This window comes from Heteronotia binoei, chromosome 5 (genome assembly GCF_032191835.1).
Source record: "Heteronotia binoei isolate CCM8104 ecotype False Entrance Well chromosome 5, APGP_CSIRO_Hbin_v1, whole genome shotgun sequence".
NCBI lineage: Eukaryota > Metazoa > Chordata > Lepidosauria > Squamata > Gekkonidae > Heteronotia > Heteronotia binoei.
The window spans coordinates 2168478-2184701 of NC_083227.1; the positions used below are offsets into that span (position 1 = coordinate 2168478).

The following is a 16224-nucleotide window of genomic DNA, read 5'->3' on the forward strand; positions in this document are numbered from 1 at the left end:
GCCTTTCAAGGACTTGAAGATGATGATCATATCACCTCTCAGCCGCCTCCTCTCCAGGCTGAACATCCCCAGCTCCTTCAACCTTTCCTCATAGGACTTGGTCTCCAGACCCCTCACCATCTTCGTCGCCCTCCTCTGGACCTGCTCCAGCTTGTCTATATCCTTCTTAAAATGTGGCGCCCAAAATTGAACACAAGACTCCAGGTGAGGTCTTACCAGAGCAGAACAGATCCTCAGGGATCTGTCTCTGCTGCTGCCCTCCTTTGGCCTGGTGGACCCCGCCTTAATCCCCTTGAGGGGCCTGGCTGGGGGGGGGGGGCTGGAGTGGGTCTATTCCTTCATACCCTCCTTATATGTTCTTTTTTTGCCATGTTGAGCACCATTCCCCTCAGAAGAGAAGACTGAGGGAAAGTAGGAATTAAGCAGTTCCGCCCTCTCTTCATTAGCTGTTACAAATTCACTTTCTTGCCCTCACAATGGGCCTACCATGTCCTTGCTCTTTTTCTTAAGAAAAGAACCCTTTTTTGTTGTTTTTAGCATCTTTGGCCAGCCTGTGCTCATACTGTGCTTTAGCTTTCCTAACTTTTTCTCTACAAGCACTGGTGATTTGTTTATATTCATCCTTGGTTATAAGGCCTTCCTTCCAATTCCTAAAGGAGTCTTTTGTATTTCTCAAGAAGTTTGTGTCTCTGAAAACAATCTGTAATTTCTACAATCTTTATTCCACCTCACTCTTCCTCCGAGACCATCCAAGAAACCCAAGTAGCTTGTTTATCTTTTGTTTACATGAGAATGAGTGGAATATTTACAAAAACAATCCTAGGATCATTTGTTGGAAAAGATAATTGCCAAGAGAATATATGTCCAATTGGAGAAATTTCCAAGTTAACAAAAACTCCCTTTCAAAGGTATATAATCTTTGATATAACTCGGAACAGATCAATACTGTATACCCTATCAGGCTCTTTGGGTAACCCTTATCTCTCCTCCACAATCCTCTTCTGGAAGCATCATCTGCCAGGGACATATAAAAACCTTTAAACTATTTCTATATATTCACAAAATTCAGTCATCTCTTCTCAATGAATCTCACCAAAAGATTCAGGCAACAATTCTTGTTTTTCACATATCTGGCTGTGATCATTAAGTACTAATCACAAACTTTATGTTTCAAAGCTTCGCCAAAAGTTCCTGGATTCTAGAGAAAGTTCCTATGTCCTGTGATCAGAACTGAATGGGACAACATCCGTCCCACCTGCATCCAGCTGTTAATTCTGGCAACGTGGAAGGTCATCATGAAATAGCAGTTCTTTCCTTGTGTCAGCACAGAGACAGAGAGACATCTTCCTATCTTTTTAGGTAGAAAAGGTGTAGAGTGAGGCCTCACAATGAAGTTAAAACAAATTTCAGCCCTTTAAATAACTAACACTCCCTTCTGTGGAATCCTCTGTGCTAAAGGAGACAGGAGCTGATCTTGGATCTACTTAAACTGGCAGATCCCATCTTTGCTTTCTCCCTTCTGGGATCTATCTGAGGGCTTCAGACACGCCTAAAGATTTCGGATTAGATTAAAGATTTTTACAAGGGTTTATATTGTTTCGCTGCTTTATGTGGTCTCCAGTTGTCTTTTATTTGTGAAATAAGTGTACTCTTTTAGTGGCCTAAGGGATTACATGGTTTCCCCTTACGTCAGCTGGTAGATGTTGTCAAAAAGTCCAACTCCAGCTTAATCTCTTTCCACGCTCTAAGGACTCAAAGGATTTCTCTCCCTGGATGAGTTCTTTGATGGTCTTGAAGATGGCCACTCTGACTGAATCTCTTTCCACAATATGAGCATTCAAATGGTTTCTCCCCTGTGTGGATTCTCTGGTGCTTCCGAAGATCACCCCTCCAACTGAATCGCTTTCCACACACTGTGCATTCAAAAGGTTTCTCCCCTGTGTGGGTTCTCTGATGGTCTTGAAGATGGGAACTCTGACCAAATGTCTTTCCACACTCTGAACATCCAAAAGGTTTCTCCCCTGTGTGGGTTCTCTGATGGTCTTGAAGATGGGCATTCCGACTGAATCTCTTTCCACACTCTGAACATTCAAAAGGTTTCTCCCCTGTGTGGGATCTTTGATGCTGTTGAAGATTGCTATTCCGACTGAATCTCTGTCCACACTCTGAACATTCAAAAGGTTTCTCCCCTGTGTGGGTTTTTTGATGATACTGAAGACTGGCACTACGACTGAATCTTTTTCCCACATTCTGAGCATTCAAAAGGCTTCTCTCCTGTGTGGGTTCTTTGATGCTCTTGAAGACGACCACTCCGACTGAATTTCTGTCCACACTCTGAACATTCAAAAGGCTTCTCCCCTGTGTGGGTTATTTGGTGCTTTAGAAGACTGGAATTCTCACTGAATCTCTTTCCACACTCTGAGCATTCAAATGGTTTCTCCCCTGTGTGGGTTATTTGGTGCTTTAGAAGACTGCAACTCACACTGAATCTCTTTCCACACTCTGAGCATTCAAATGGTTTCTCCCCTGTATGGGTTCTTTGATGCTGTTGAAGATTGCTGCTCCGACTGAATCTCTTTCCACACTCTGAGCATTCATATGGTTTCTCCCCTGTGTGGGTTTTTTGATGATACCGAAGATTGGCACTATGACTGAATCTCTTTCCACACTCTGAACATTCAAAAGGCTTCTCCCCTGTGTGAATTCTTTGATGCTTTTGAAGATGGCCACTCCGACTGAATCTCTGTCCACACTTTGAACATTCAAAAGGCTTCTCCCCTGTGTGGGTTGTTTGGTGCTTTCGAAGACTGGAACTCACACTGAATCTCTTTCCACACTCTGAGCACTCAAATGGTTTCTCCCCTGTATGGGTTCTTTGATGCTGTTGTAGATGGCCACTCTGAGTGAATCTCTTTCCACACTCTGAGCATTCATATGGTTTCGCCCCTGTGTGGACTGTCTGATGTCGTTGCAGATGGCCAGTGTGAATGAATCTCTTTCCACACTCTGAGCATTCAAAACGCTTCTGTGCTGCGTGTAACTTTTGGTGTACAAGAAGCTGTGGTCTGTATCTGAAGTACTTTCTGCAATAACCGCATTTCCATGCCTTCATTATACTGTTCTTTGGAAAACATACATTACCCTTTCTCCAATTGGAGAACGTCATTCCAGTCTTGGAGCAGATGAATAAGTTTACTCCTGAGGGAGTCCATTGGTTATGGCTATGGTCTGGGATTTCATGGAAGCCCCCTACTTGGTAAGGAATGGACCTCAGCATCCTCTTCACTCCACAGTTTCCTTCTTGCTTCTCTGGTCCATCTCTATTCTCGAAGTTTCCTTCAGCCTTTTCATTCTTTGCTTTTTCCTCAGAGAATCCCTGAAATTTCCCAACTGACTCCTCGCCATCTCCTGCTGGAATAAAGAGGGATGTTGAATCACCACTCAAACAAGAAGAAAAGTCACCAATCAGAAGCTCCTGATTAATGATTGTGCATATTGTCTCCTGAGCTACTGGTTACAGCCTTTTCCTAGCCAGCCCTCCCGTGGAGCTTCTCTTGTATTCTGACTATCTATCCCCTCCTCAAAACATAATTTAAGTGAAAAGGTAGCAAGGATGTTTCCCTAGAACCATAGAATGATAGAGTGGGAAAGGATCGCCAAGATCATCTAGTCCAGCCCCCTGTACAATCCAGGAAATTCACAAATGCCTCCCCCCACCCCCAACACAGCCCCAGTGACTCCTGCTCCATTCCCAGAAGGTGGCAAAAACGAAAACCCTCCAGGATCCGTGGCCACACTGGCCTGGGGGAAAAATGTTTCCTGACTCCAAAGTGCTGATTGCTATTTCCTTGGACATGTAAGAGGGCCGTGAGAACTAAGCTTTAATTCAACCCTTCCTGCTCTCCTTCTCAAGATCTGCCTCTGTTCACAGAATCCGTTTTGCTGACAGGTGGCCCTCTAGCCTCTGTTTGAAAACCTCCAAAGAAGGAGAGCCCACCACCTCCCACTGAGGAAACACTCTTAACTATCAGGACATTCTTCCTGATGTTTAGCTCAAAACTCTTCTGATTTAATTTCAACCTGTTGTCTCTGGTCTGAACTTCCGGAGCAACAGAAAACATCTCCGCACCCTCCTCTATATCAGAGGACTCCAACCCCCGGTCTGTGGACCGGTACCAGTCCATGGCCTGTTAGCAACCAGGCCGTGAGTTGTAGAATTATTTCACTATATATTACAATGTGATAATAGAAATAAAGCGCACGACTGCATCATCCTGAAACCATCTCCCCCCTTCCTCAGTCCGTGGAAAAATTGTCTTCCACAAAATTGGTCCCTTCAAGAACTTGAAGATGGTGATCATATCATCTCTCAGTCGTCTCCTTTCGAGGCTAAACATACCGAGCCCCTTCAGCTTCTCATAGGGCTTGTGTAAGGAAGAGATCAGCTTAGAGCCAGCTGATAAGTTAAAGCAAGTTACTGACCTACGTTTTACCAGGAGGTAAAACTAGAGCTGTAACATGTCCAGAGGAGGGCAACAAAGATGGTGAGAGGTCTGGAGACCGAGTTGAACTGTCCCATTTTTTGTTTGCCAGAGCTGCTGAGTCATCCTAATTAACAACCGGCTGAAGGGGGCAAATGGAACCAGTGGGTCAGCTTCGCCTCCTCCAACCCAGCTGTTAATTTGGATGAATCGGCAGCTCTGGCAAACTAAAAATCGGACAGTCCCTGGCAAATCTTAGGTCAGTAACTTGCTTTAATTTATCAGCTGGCTCTAAGCTGATCTTTTTCTTTCAGCTTGGTCTCCAGACCTCTCACCATCTTTGTTGCCCTCCTCTGGGCATGTTATAGCTTCTCTAGATCCCTTGAAGAGAGAGGGAGGGAGGGAGGCAGAAGAGAAAAGTGGTAAGATACAGAAAGGAAATACAGAATCTGAAGGAATACTCCCCTTGTTGTGGAAAAAATTAACTTCCTGATAGTTAGAGTGGTTCCTCAGTGGAACAGGCTTCCTTGAGATGTGGTGGGCTCTCCTTCTTTAGAGGTTTTCAAACAGAGGTTAGATGGCCATCTGCCAACATAGGCAGATCTTGAGAAGGACGATGGTTTTGGGGTGATACAATTGTGCACTTTATTTCTAAAGTGTTTGGTGTGTGTGCATACTCTTATCTAGGAGAACCGAGTTTGATTCCCCACTCCTCCACTTGCAGCTTCTGGAATGGGTTAGCCATAGCTCTCGTAGGAGTTGTCCTTGAAAGGGCAGCTGCTGTAAGAGCTCTCCAGCCCCACCTACCTCACAGGGTGGTTGTTGTGAGGCCAGAAGGTAAGGGAGATTGTGAGCTGCTCTGACACTCTGAGGTCCAGCGTGGAGGGCAGGATATAAATCCAATGTTATATTATTATTATTATTATTATCACTACATTGTAATATATAACGACTATACTACTTAAGACTCTTAAGATCACCACAACTGTCAGGGAGTCTGCTGGTTGCCTTTTATCGTAGTTCCATTGAGAGCATTTTATCTTATTGCCTCTGCGCGTGGTTTGGGAGCTGCACGGAAGCAGAGAGAAGGGTGCTCCAAAGAGTGAGGAGAAGAGCACAAAAGATTTGTGGATGTTCTCTCCCCTCATTGGTGGATCTGTATAATATGGGATGTAAAAGGAAGATACAAATGATCCTAAGGGACCCTTCACATCTGGGCCATTTGCTATTTGAGATCTTACCGTCAGGTAGACGATATAGAGTGTTGAAGGCTAGGACAAACAGATTTAAGGACAGTTTCTATCCAAGTGCTGTGGTTAGGTTAAATGCAGGGTTATGAATGACTATTTGTTTTAGATGTATTTAAATGGTTTTAATGGTTTTATGAATGATTATCTGTTTTAGATGGATTTAAATGGTTTAAATGGTTTTAATTGGTTTAAATGGTTTTAGATGTATTTAAATAGTTTATGAATATGTGTGTTTGATGTGTTGCTATGTTTGTGGAAGAGCACCTCATTTCGTTGCTCTCTTTTGTTGAGAACAATGACAATAAATTTATCTTATCTATCTTATCTTATCTATAATGAAATAATTATACAACTCACGGCTCTGTTGCTAACAGGCCATGGACCGGTACCAGTCCACGACCCAGAGGTTGGAGACCCCTGCTATAAAATATGTTCATTGGGTTTCAATTGTTTTAAATTACTGGTATTATTGATTCTATGTACTTATGAGGAAAGGCTGAAGGAGCTGGGGATGTTTAGCCTGGAGAGGAGGCGGCTGAGAGGTGATGGGATCACCATCTTCAAGTCCTTGAAGGACTGTCATATAGAGGATTGTGTGGAATTGTTTTCTGTGGCCCCGGAAGATAGGATGAGAACCAATGGGTTGAAATTAAATCAAGAGTTTCTGGCTCAACATTAGGAAGAACTTCCTGACTGTTAGAGCGATTCCTCAGTGGAACAGGCTTCCTCGGAAGGTGGTGGGCTCTCCTTCCTTGGAGGTTTTTAAACAGAGGCTGGATGGCCATCTGACAGCGATGAAAATCCTGTGAATTTAGGGGGAGGTGTTTGTGGGTTTCCTGCCTTGCGCAGGGGGTTGAACTAGATGGCCCTGGAGGTCCCTTCCAACTCTAGGATTCTAAGATGATGAAGATAATAATAGTTATGAGGGAAAATATGTAAGGAAACTTTAGAGTTTAAGAATTAGATAAAGGCAAGGCCTGACCTTAGCTACTCTCCCGGTAGAGGCAGGAAAAGAACTGAAGGGAGGGTCATTCTGAAGGTGCCAACAGGAAGTAGAAAAAAGATATTTCCTGTCTCCCTGAAGGATAGATGGAATCACCCAGAGGGAGAACAGACTGCACCATCCTCTGTATGACAGCCCTTCAAGAAGCTGGTGATAATTTCACCTTTCAGTCATCTCCTCTCCAGGCTAAACATCCCCAGCTCCTTCGACCTTTCCTCATAGGAGTTGGTCTCCAGACCCCTCACCATCTTTGTCGCCCTCCTGTGGGCACATTCCAGCTTGTCTATGTCTTTCTGAAATTGTCGTACCCCAAACTGAACACAATACTGTAGGTGAGGTCTAACCAGAGTAAAGCAGAATCACCGCTTTGCATGATCTGGATGCTCCGCTTCTGTCGTTACAGCCCAAAATCGCATTTGCCTTTTTAGCTACTGCATCACATTGCTAACTTGTGTTCACTACTATAGCCAACAATAAAAATTTCTTCAAATATATTAGAAGTAGGAAACCAGCCAGGGAAGCAGTGGGGCCCTTGGATGACCATGGGGTAAAAGGATTACTGAAGGAGGATGGGGAAATGGCTGAGAAGCTGAATGCATTTTTTGCCTCCGTCTTCACCGTGGAAGATGAGAAGTGTTTGCCCGCCCCAGAACCACTAATATTGGAAGGGGTGTTGAAAGACCTGAGTCAGATTGAGGTGACAAAAGAGGAGGTCCTACAACTAATAGACAAATTAAAAACTAATAAGTCACCAGGTCCGGATGGCATACATCCGAGAGTTCTGAAAGAACTCAAAGTTGAACTTGTGGATCTTCTAACAAAAATCTGTAATCTTTCATTGAAATCTGCCTCCGTTCCTGAGGACTGGAAGGTAGCAAATGTCACCCCCATCTTTAAAAAGGGTTCCAGAGGAGATCCGGGAAATTACAGGCCAGTCAGTCTGACTTCAATACCGGGAAAGTTGGTAGAAACCATTATCAAGGACAGAATGAGTAGGCACATTGATGAACACGGGTTATTGAGGAAGACTCAGCATGGGTTCTGCAAGGGAAGATCTTGCCTCACTAACCTGTTACATTTCTTTGAGGGGGTGAACAAACATGTGGACAAAGGAGACCCGATAGATGTTGTTTACCTTGACTTCCAGAAAGCTTTTGATAAAGTTCCTCATCAAAGGCTCCTTAGAAAGCTTGAGAGTCATGGAGTAAAAGGACAGGTCCTCTTGTGGATCAAAAACTGGCTGAGTAATAGGAAGCAGAGAGTGAGTATAAATGGGCAGTCTTCGCAGTGGAGGACGGTAAGCAGTGGGGTGCCGCAGGGCTCGGTACTGGGTCCCATCCTCTTTAACTTGTTCATAAATGATTTAGAGTTGGGAGTGAGCAGTGAAGTGGCCAAATTTGCGGATGACACTAAATTGTTCAGGGTGGTGAGAACCAGAGAGGATTGTGAGGAACTCCAAAGGGATCTGTTGAGGCTGGGTGAGTGGGCGTCAACGTGGCAGATGCGGTTCAATGTGGCCAAGTGCAAAGTAATGCACATTGGGGCCAAGAATCCCAGCTACAAATACAAGTTGATGGGGTGTGAACTGGCAGGGTGCGGTCAGACGTCCAAAAAACCCCGCTACGGGCATGAGTTGAGCCCGCAAGCATGCTGGATTTTACCCGGACGTTCACACGTCCGCATCTGTCAAGCGTGCTTAGCCCGTGCCCGTCCCACGCTGATGCGCCTTGCTCGCGGATTAATTTGCTACCGCTTTTAATCCGGAACAAGACGCTTCCTGAGCGCTTCCTGAGCGCTCTGGAGCATCTGAACGGGCAATCGTTGCTGAGTCGCAACAGCGCTTCCCGCTTCCAGCTTCCCGCCACAAACAAAATGCATATCACTGCACCATCGAAGGAAGGAACTCGAAAAAATTGCTTATTAGCGTGCGTGGCCGGCCTTTTTTTTTAATATTTTAGTTTATTGCGTAATAGCGATATATCGAAATTTCGATATGTGAGTATCGAGATTTCCAGTATGTGAGGCGATCTTTTCCGAAAAGTAGTGCAAACGGAGAAACACATCTGTGTGAATTGGCACATTTAAAAGCGATGCGTGCATCGCGATCCTCAGCAACGAGGGGACGCATGACATGTCAGGTTGCCGGTCGCCATCTCCCTGCCTGGAGGGGTAGCTGAAATGGGGAAATGTCCGTGTTAGCGAGCTGTCTACCGAGTTAGAATGCTTGCAGACATGTGAGAACGGGGCTGCTTATACAGATAACTGCTTTTCGGTTCCTGGATAGACGTGTGTGAGCTCACTCCTCCACGCGCCCTGTCAACCATGCAACAGAGATGTTATGCGCTCTTGCCCTGCATAGTTTGTGCCCTCTCGACCTGCCTTTTGTTTTGCCGCCTGATTGGATAATTCAAAAGAAGGGTGGGCGCGCACGCTAATGTGACAAGGCCATCAGATTCCATTTTGACACAACGATATATCGATATATCGATAGAGCTGCCGGGGAAACAAAAAAAAAAGGTTTAAATAGCCGGAAACCCCGCTACTGCAAACGCGCATGCGTTCAGCAGAAACACACCCTCTGCAGCACGCAGCAGTGCGCCTGCGCAAACAGGTAAACACACACGCGCATGCGGCCAGAAAGAAACATAGAACGCAGCAACGCGCCTGCGCTACTTTGGATTGGCACCATTTTAAATTAGGCCAGCCAGCGCAAATACAACTGCGCCTGCGCTAATGCGGATTGCCGCCATCTGAAAGAAGTTCCGGAGGGCGCTGTGTGATCGAGCAGGGGACGGGATCGACACGGCATGCCATCGGAGCAGCATCTGTCTGATCGGGAAACAGGATGCGGCGGATTATCTGACATACGAAATGACGGCGCTTTAAAGATGGGTTGCTGATGGATTTTTTGGACGTCTGACCGCACCCACAGACTGTTTTCTCATGTTTTTGGTTTATGAGTCAAAAGCAGACTCTTAACCTATAAAAGTGCCTGTGTGCACTTTGATTTATTCTTCTGCAGACTGTTTGAATTCATTTCAGTGCAGACTCGGAAAAGAGGTTATGTCTAAGATTTTTTCCTAATACATATAAACGTTTCGATAGTAGTTTCACCCTGACATTTCTTCTATTATAGCCTTGTGCTCAGTGTCTGGTCCAAAAAGACCTGTAGATCCTTTTTGGACATGCTGCTTTTGGAACAAGTCTCCCCTATTCTATATTTACGCATTTCATTTTTACCACCTATATGGAGAACTTTACATTTATCCCCATTAAATGCATTTTATTCATTTTAGCCCACTTTTCCAGCCTGTCACGATCATCTTGCATCTTGACTTTGTCTTCTACTGTATTTGTTAACCCTCCCAAGTTCATATCATCTGCAAATTTAAGAAGCATTTCCCCTACTACTCCATCCATAAGAACATAAGAGAAGCCATGTTGGATCAGGCCAATGGCCCATCCAGTCCAACACTCTGAGTCACATAAGAACATAAGAGAAGCCCTGTTGGATCAGGCCAATGGCCCCTCCAGTCCAACATTCTGTGTCACATAAGAGAAGCCATGTTGGATCAGGCCAATGGCCCCTCCAGTCCAACACTGTGTCACATAAGAACATAAGAGAAGCCATGTTGGATCAGGCCAATGGCCCCTCCAGTCCAACACTCTGTGTCACATAAGAACATAAGAGAAGCCATGTTGGATCAGGCCAATGGCCCCTCCAGTCCAACACTCTGTGTCACATAAGAACATAAGAGAAGCCATGTTGGATCAGGCCAATGGCCCATCCAGTCCAACACTCTGAGTCACATAAGAACATAAGAGAAGCCATGTTGGATCAGGCCAGTGGCCCATCCAGTCCAACACTCTGTGTCACATAAGAACATAAGAGAAGCCATGTTGGATCAGGCCAATGGCCCCTCCAGTCCAACACTCTGTGTCACATAAGGACATAAGAGAAGCCATGTTGGATCAGGCCAATGGCCCCTCCAGTCCAACACTCTGTGTCACATAAGAACATAAGAGAAGCCATGTTGGATCAGGCCAGTGGCCCCTCCAGTCCAACACTCTGTGTCACACAGTTGCCAATATATGTGTGTGTACACACACATACACACACACAAACACACTGTGGCTAATAGCCACTGATGGACCTCTGCTCCATATTTTTATCCAATCCCCTCTTAAAGCTGGCTATGCTTGTAGCCGCCACCACCTCCTGCGGCAGTGAATTCCACATGTTAATCACCCTTTGGGTGAAGGACTTCCTTTTATCCATTTTAACCTTACTGCTCAGCAATTTCATTGAATGCCCACAAGTTCTCATATTGTGAGAAAGGGAGAAAAGGACTTCTTTCTCTACTAAAAGAGAAATCAATGATAAACACTGTCAGATTCCAGAGTCAGAGGATTATTCACTCACATTTAGTCACCTGACACCTATATCCATTCCTGCGGTATTGTATAACCATATTGCCATGGATGTATATTCATTCTTTCCTTTCTTAAATGTATATCCATCTGCAAACGTGTATCTGACTGTATTAGCTCCGGCATTCTGCTTGCAAGTAACTTTTCACAAGAAGCACAGAAGAGAGACATTAGCCATGGATTTGTTCTCTGGTAACCGTGGTAACGTCTGGCTCTGACCAGATGACCTTAAACACCCATGGAAGACTTCTCATGTTGTACACCACGTCTGGGAATCTTAATGGGCAACAGGGGGCTGGAATATTATTGGTTCTGTTTTAGCAAGAAGGCCATTGCTCTTTATTTGTCTCCAAAAAAATCTGACCATTTCTATATGCACTTAGTTAACTGGGATCTGTAACTGGCGAAACCTCACAAAGATATTAAATAAAACAGGTCCCAGGACAGATCCTTGAGGTATCCCACTTGCCACACCTCTCCAAAAGGATGAGGGACCATTCACAAGCACACTTTGGGTCCTCCATCCTCCCAGTTTTCCTTGCCGTGCAGGTCTTGATGGCAAATCACCAAAAGTGGTCATAATTTCTAGTCCTGTGACTGTACAGAGAGTTTACCTTTCAGATGTGATAAGAGAGAAGAGGAGCTGGTCTTCATGACACACAGCTCTTGGCACATAGGCTCTGACTTTACTTGATCAATTCTGGACCACGTGGCATACAAAAAACACTGAATGCTCTTGATTAAGACATAAGGCTATAGAACAAGAGGCCTCAAGAATATCTCTAAGCCTCTTGGGATTACAAATGGAAACTTTTCCAAAACAAGATAGAACAATAATATGGTACTTACTTTCAGCTGCTAGGACATTATATGCGCAGTTGTGGAAGCAAGATAAAATACCAGAAAAATGGGACTGGATTTTGAAAGTAATATCTTGGAGTGAAATGGACACGCTTACAAGAATCTTAAACGACTATGAGTTGGAGAAGTTTAAAATCGAGTGGGAGAAATTTCAAAAATATGTTGAAAAGTACTGGAAGATAAAGGGACATTGGGTGATTTTTGATAATAGTTAAGTTATTATTATTAATGAACTAATGTTATTTTTTTATCTTGATTCCATTTTTCATTTTGGATAAAGACTATACAAATTATAAGAGAAGAATGAAGAGGGATTATAATTATTATGTTGGGTTTGTTTATACTTCTACAGAATATTTTGTTGGGTTTTTTTATAAGATTTTTAATAAGATTCTTTAATTGCTAAGGTTACCTTTTATTATTAGCAATTTAAGTAATTGACACCAGAGGAGGTCATGATATGGGGGGAGGGAAGGAGGGAAAGAGTAATGTATGGGTATTGGTATTAATTTTGTATTATTTTTCTTATTATTGGATATTATTACCATATATTACCACAACAAAACTGTTTTTCATACAAAGGAATATCTCTAAGCCTTTGTCACTTCACTAAATTTCCTTGGAGTCCAGCATTGTTCCATTGTCTTGTTCTGTTCTGTATCAGGAGCCAATATATGTACTTCCCTTTCTGACCTCTGAAGACCAATTGAGGTCAAAATGCGTCAGGTCAAGTTGAGTGGGTTCCCATTGAGGTTTTATGATTTTACATAGGATAGAGGCTTATGATGGGCCCTTAAATGGTTTTAACTCTCAACAATAAATACATGTATGTTGATTTATGATTTTTTTACACTTTGTTTTTAATGTTCGGCCCTTTAATTGCATATGAACCTTTTAGGTTTCTTACTTAAGACTCCGATACCATCTGCTTCAGACCATTTTACTTTAGACTCTGATACCATCTAGGCTAGGTAGAAGAAGATATTGGATTTATATCCCGCCCTCCACTCTGAAGAGTCTCAGAGCGGCTTACAATCTCCTTTACCTTCCTCCCCCACAACAGACACCCTGTGAGGTAGATGAAGATATTGGATTTATATCCCACCCTCCACTTCGAAGAGTCTCAGAGCGGCTCACAATCTCCTTTACCTTCCTCCCCCACAACACACACCCTGTGAGGTAGATGAAGATATTGGATTTATATCCCACCCTCCACTCCAAAGAGTCTCAGAGCGGCTCACAATCTCCTTTCCCTTCCTCCCCCACAACAGACACCCTGTAAGGTAGATGAAGATATTGGATTTATATCCCACCCTCCACTCCGAAGAGTCTCAGAGCGGCTCACAATCTCCTTTACCTTCCTCCCCCACAACAGACACCCTGTGAGGTAGATGAAGATATAGGATTTATATCCCGCCCTCCACTCCGAAGAGTCTCAGAGCGGCTCACAATCTCCTTTACCTTCCTCCCCCACAACAGACACCCTGTGAGGTAGATGAAGATATTGGATTTATATCCCGCCCTCCACTCCAAAGAGTCTCAGAGTGGCTCACAATCTCCTTTCCCTTCCTCCCCCACAACAGACACCCTGTGAGGTAGATGAAGATATTGGATTTATATCCTGCCCTCCCACTCCAAAGAGTCTCAGAGCGGCTCACAATCTCCTTTCCCTTCCTCCCCCACAACAGACACCCTGTGAGGTAGATGAAGATATTGGATTTATATCCCGCCCTCCACTCCAAAGAGTCTCAGAGCGGCTCACAATCTCCTTTCCCTTCCTCCCCCACAACAGACACCCTGTGAGGTGGGTGGGGCTGGAGAGGGCTCTCACAGCAGCTGCCCTTTCAAGGACAGCCTCTGCCAGAGCTATGGCTGACCCAAGGCCATTCCAGCAGGTGCAAGTGGAGGAGTGGGGAATCAACTAGGTTCTTCCAGATAAGAGTCTGCACACTTAACCACTACACCAAACTGGCTGTACCTCTCCGAGGGAACCCCACAGTTCCAAGGGAACCCCTCCACGGTTTTAGGAACGGATGCTTGTTGTTGGGCGGGGGAGGGGAGGCCTGGAGACATGTGAGTGACCACAGTAGGAAAAGCTTGGTGGGCGTCTGACTCATCCAGCAAAGCTGTCCTTAAGTAAATAGCTCACCTTTCTCTGGAAGATCCAGTATTTAAGGGCAATGGAGGCCCTAAAGGAGCTATAAGAGCCAGAATTGAGCTTACCCCAGGAAGAATTCCCAAGATCTCAAGCTTCAAAAGGCCTCCATTTCTCCTGACCCAGAAGGCTTTCCAATTCTACCCAACCAACAGTTCCTTAGAATTGAAGTTGAAATCTGCCGCGGCTGTTCTTTGCCCATCCCCTTGACATAACGATGCAGAATACTCACTGGCAGCCAGCTCCCTCGGGAAGGGAATATTGTGTGGTGATCCTCTTGAGAGACTCTCCAGCCCTTCGTCTGTCTCCACTGCAGCCTCTTGAACATCCCCGCTTTCTTTGGGACAGAGAGAGAAGAGGCGGAAGAGTGAAACGAGGCCTTTGTCTGTCTCCACCTCAGGCCGTGACTCCCACCCTGCCTCTGCTGCCGGCCACAACATTGCCTTTCACTGCCTCTTCAGCTCCTAGAGTCTTCTGGGGTGGGGAGGTGACAAGAACGTCAAGCCTCAATAGAAGCCTCTTCAATATTTTGATTCACACTTCAATGCAAGGGCAGCAATTCGCACCTTTGGCACCCATGAAAGACCCTTACCCAGAGCGGCCACGTTCCCATAGTCCTCTAGCATTACTTCACTGTACAGAGCTCTTTGGCCCGGATCCAGCAGAGACCTTCCTGCCTCAGGAAATGAGACAGCCACCTCCTCCAAGGAAAAGGGACCCTGAAAGAAAAAGCAGGTTTCCTCATCAGAGACGGTCCCAGTCAAGACTGTACTCTGGACAGGGGCATTCTGGGGTGGTGCAGGATGGAGAGCTTGCCAGGGGGGTAAAGGGAGCGGCCTTCAGAGCCCCTCTCGCTCAGACACATGAGCAGCAACTGCAGGAGCAAAAGCCCCCCTGAGGAAGAGGGGGGAACTCAGGCGGTCCCCTGCTCATCTCCCCTACCTGGACTGCAGGGGCAGTGGCCGTTTCCTCTCCTCCGCAAAGCTGACGGTTCCACACCATCTCTTCACTGTCTGTGAGGGAGAAAACGTTGGAAGAGAGGGTGTTAGCAGAGACTTCATGTTTGCTTGTGGGAATCCTGATTCATGCAATGTGAAACCATGCCCTGGGCACTGAAAAAAGTGCATCAGCTTTGAGTAAACATGAGGGGGTGGGCTGGAGGAGAAACCTCAGGTTCCCATGAGACGGAGGGTGCGGGGGGGGGGGGGGGAGATTTATAAACACTGCCAGCACATTTCAGACTTCTGTGACACTCATCCTGTGAACTCCAGAGCTCAAACCAATAACAGCATCTCTTCTCGATCAGACCAAAGGCCCCGGAAGGTGAAACACCCGCTGGGGGACCCCTCCCTTGTCCCCTTGAGTTCAGGTTTTTTTATTGGGGGGGGGAGAAGATGAGGTAAAAGATATATCACAATCAGAAGTGTCCAAAAACCCAGATGTGAAGAAGAAGACGACGACATTGGATTTATATTCCGCCCTCCACTCAAAGCGGCTCACATTCTCCTTTATCTTCCTCCCCCACAACAGACACCCTGGGAGGTGGGTGGGGCTGAGAGGGCTCTCACAGCAGCTGCCCTTTCAAGGACAACCTCTGCCAGAGCTATGGCTGACCCAAGGCCATTCCAGCAGGTGCAAGTGGAGGAGGGGGGAATCAAACCCCGTTCTCCCATATAAGAGAACTATGACTGACTCAAGGCCATTCCAGCACCTGCAAGTGGAGGAGGGGGGAATCAAACCCTGTTCTCCCAGATAAGAGAGCTATGGCTGACCCAAGGCCATTCTAGCAGGTGCAAGTGGAGGAGTGCGGAATCCAACCCAGTTCTCCCAGATAAGAGAGCTCTGGCTGACCCAAGGCCATTCCAGCAGGTGCAAGTGAAGGAGTGGGGAATCAAACCCGGTTCTCCCAGATAAGAGAGCTATGGCTGACCCAAGGCCATTCCAGCAGCTGCAAGTGGAGGAGGGGGGAATCAAACCCCGTTCTCCCAGATAAGAGAGCTCTGGCTGACCCAAGGCCATTCCAGCAGCTGCAAGTGGTGGAGG

The 16224-nt window shown here is 45.7% G+C and overlaps 1 protein-coding gene across 1 annotated transcript in view; it reads right to left on the reverse strand.

Annotated features, from left to right (window-relative positions):
* Positions 1-703: 703 nt before the first annotated feature.
* The window catches only part of LOC132571380 (zinc finger protein 850-like), an 86185-nt gene continuing 70664 nt past the window's right edge, over positions 704-16224 (reverse strand). The window contains 4 exon segments of the mRNA XM_060238178.1: positions 704-3408; positions 14414-14518; positions 14774-14900; positions 15124-15194. Coding sequence (XP_060094161.1) covers positions 2225-3408; positions 14414-14518; positions 14774-14900; positions 15124-15194 — 1487 coding nt within the window. The 3' untranslated portion in view covers positions 704-2224.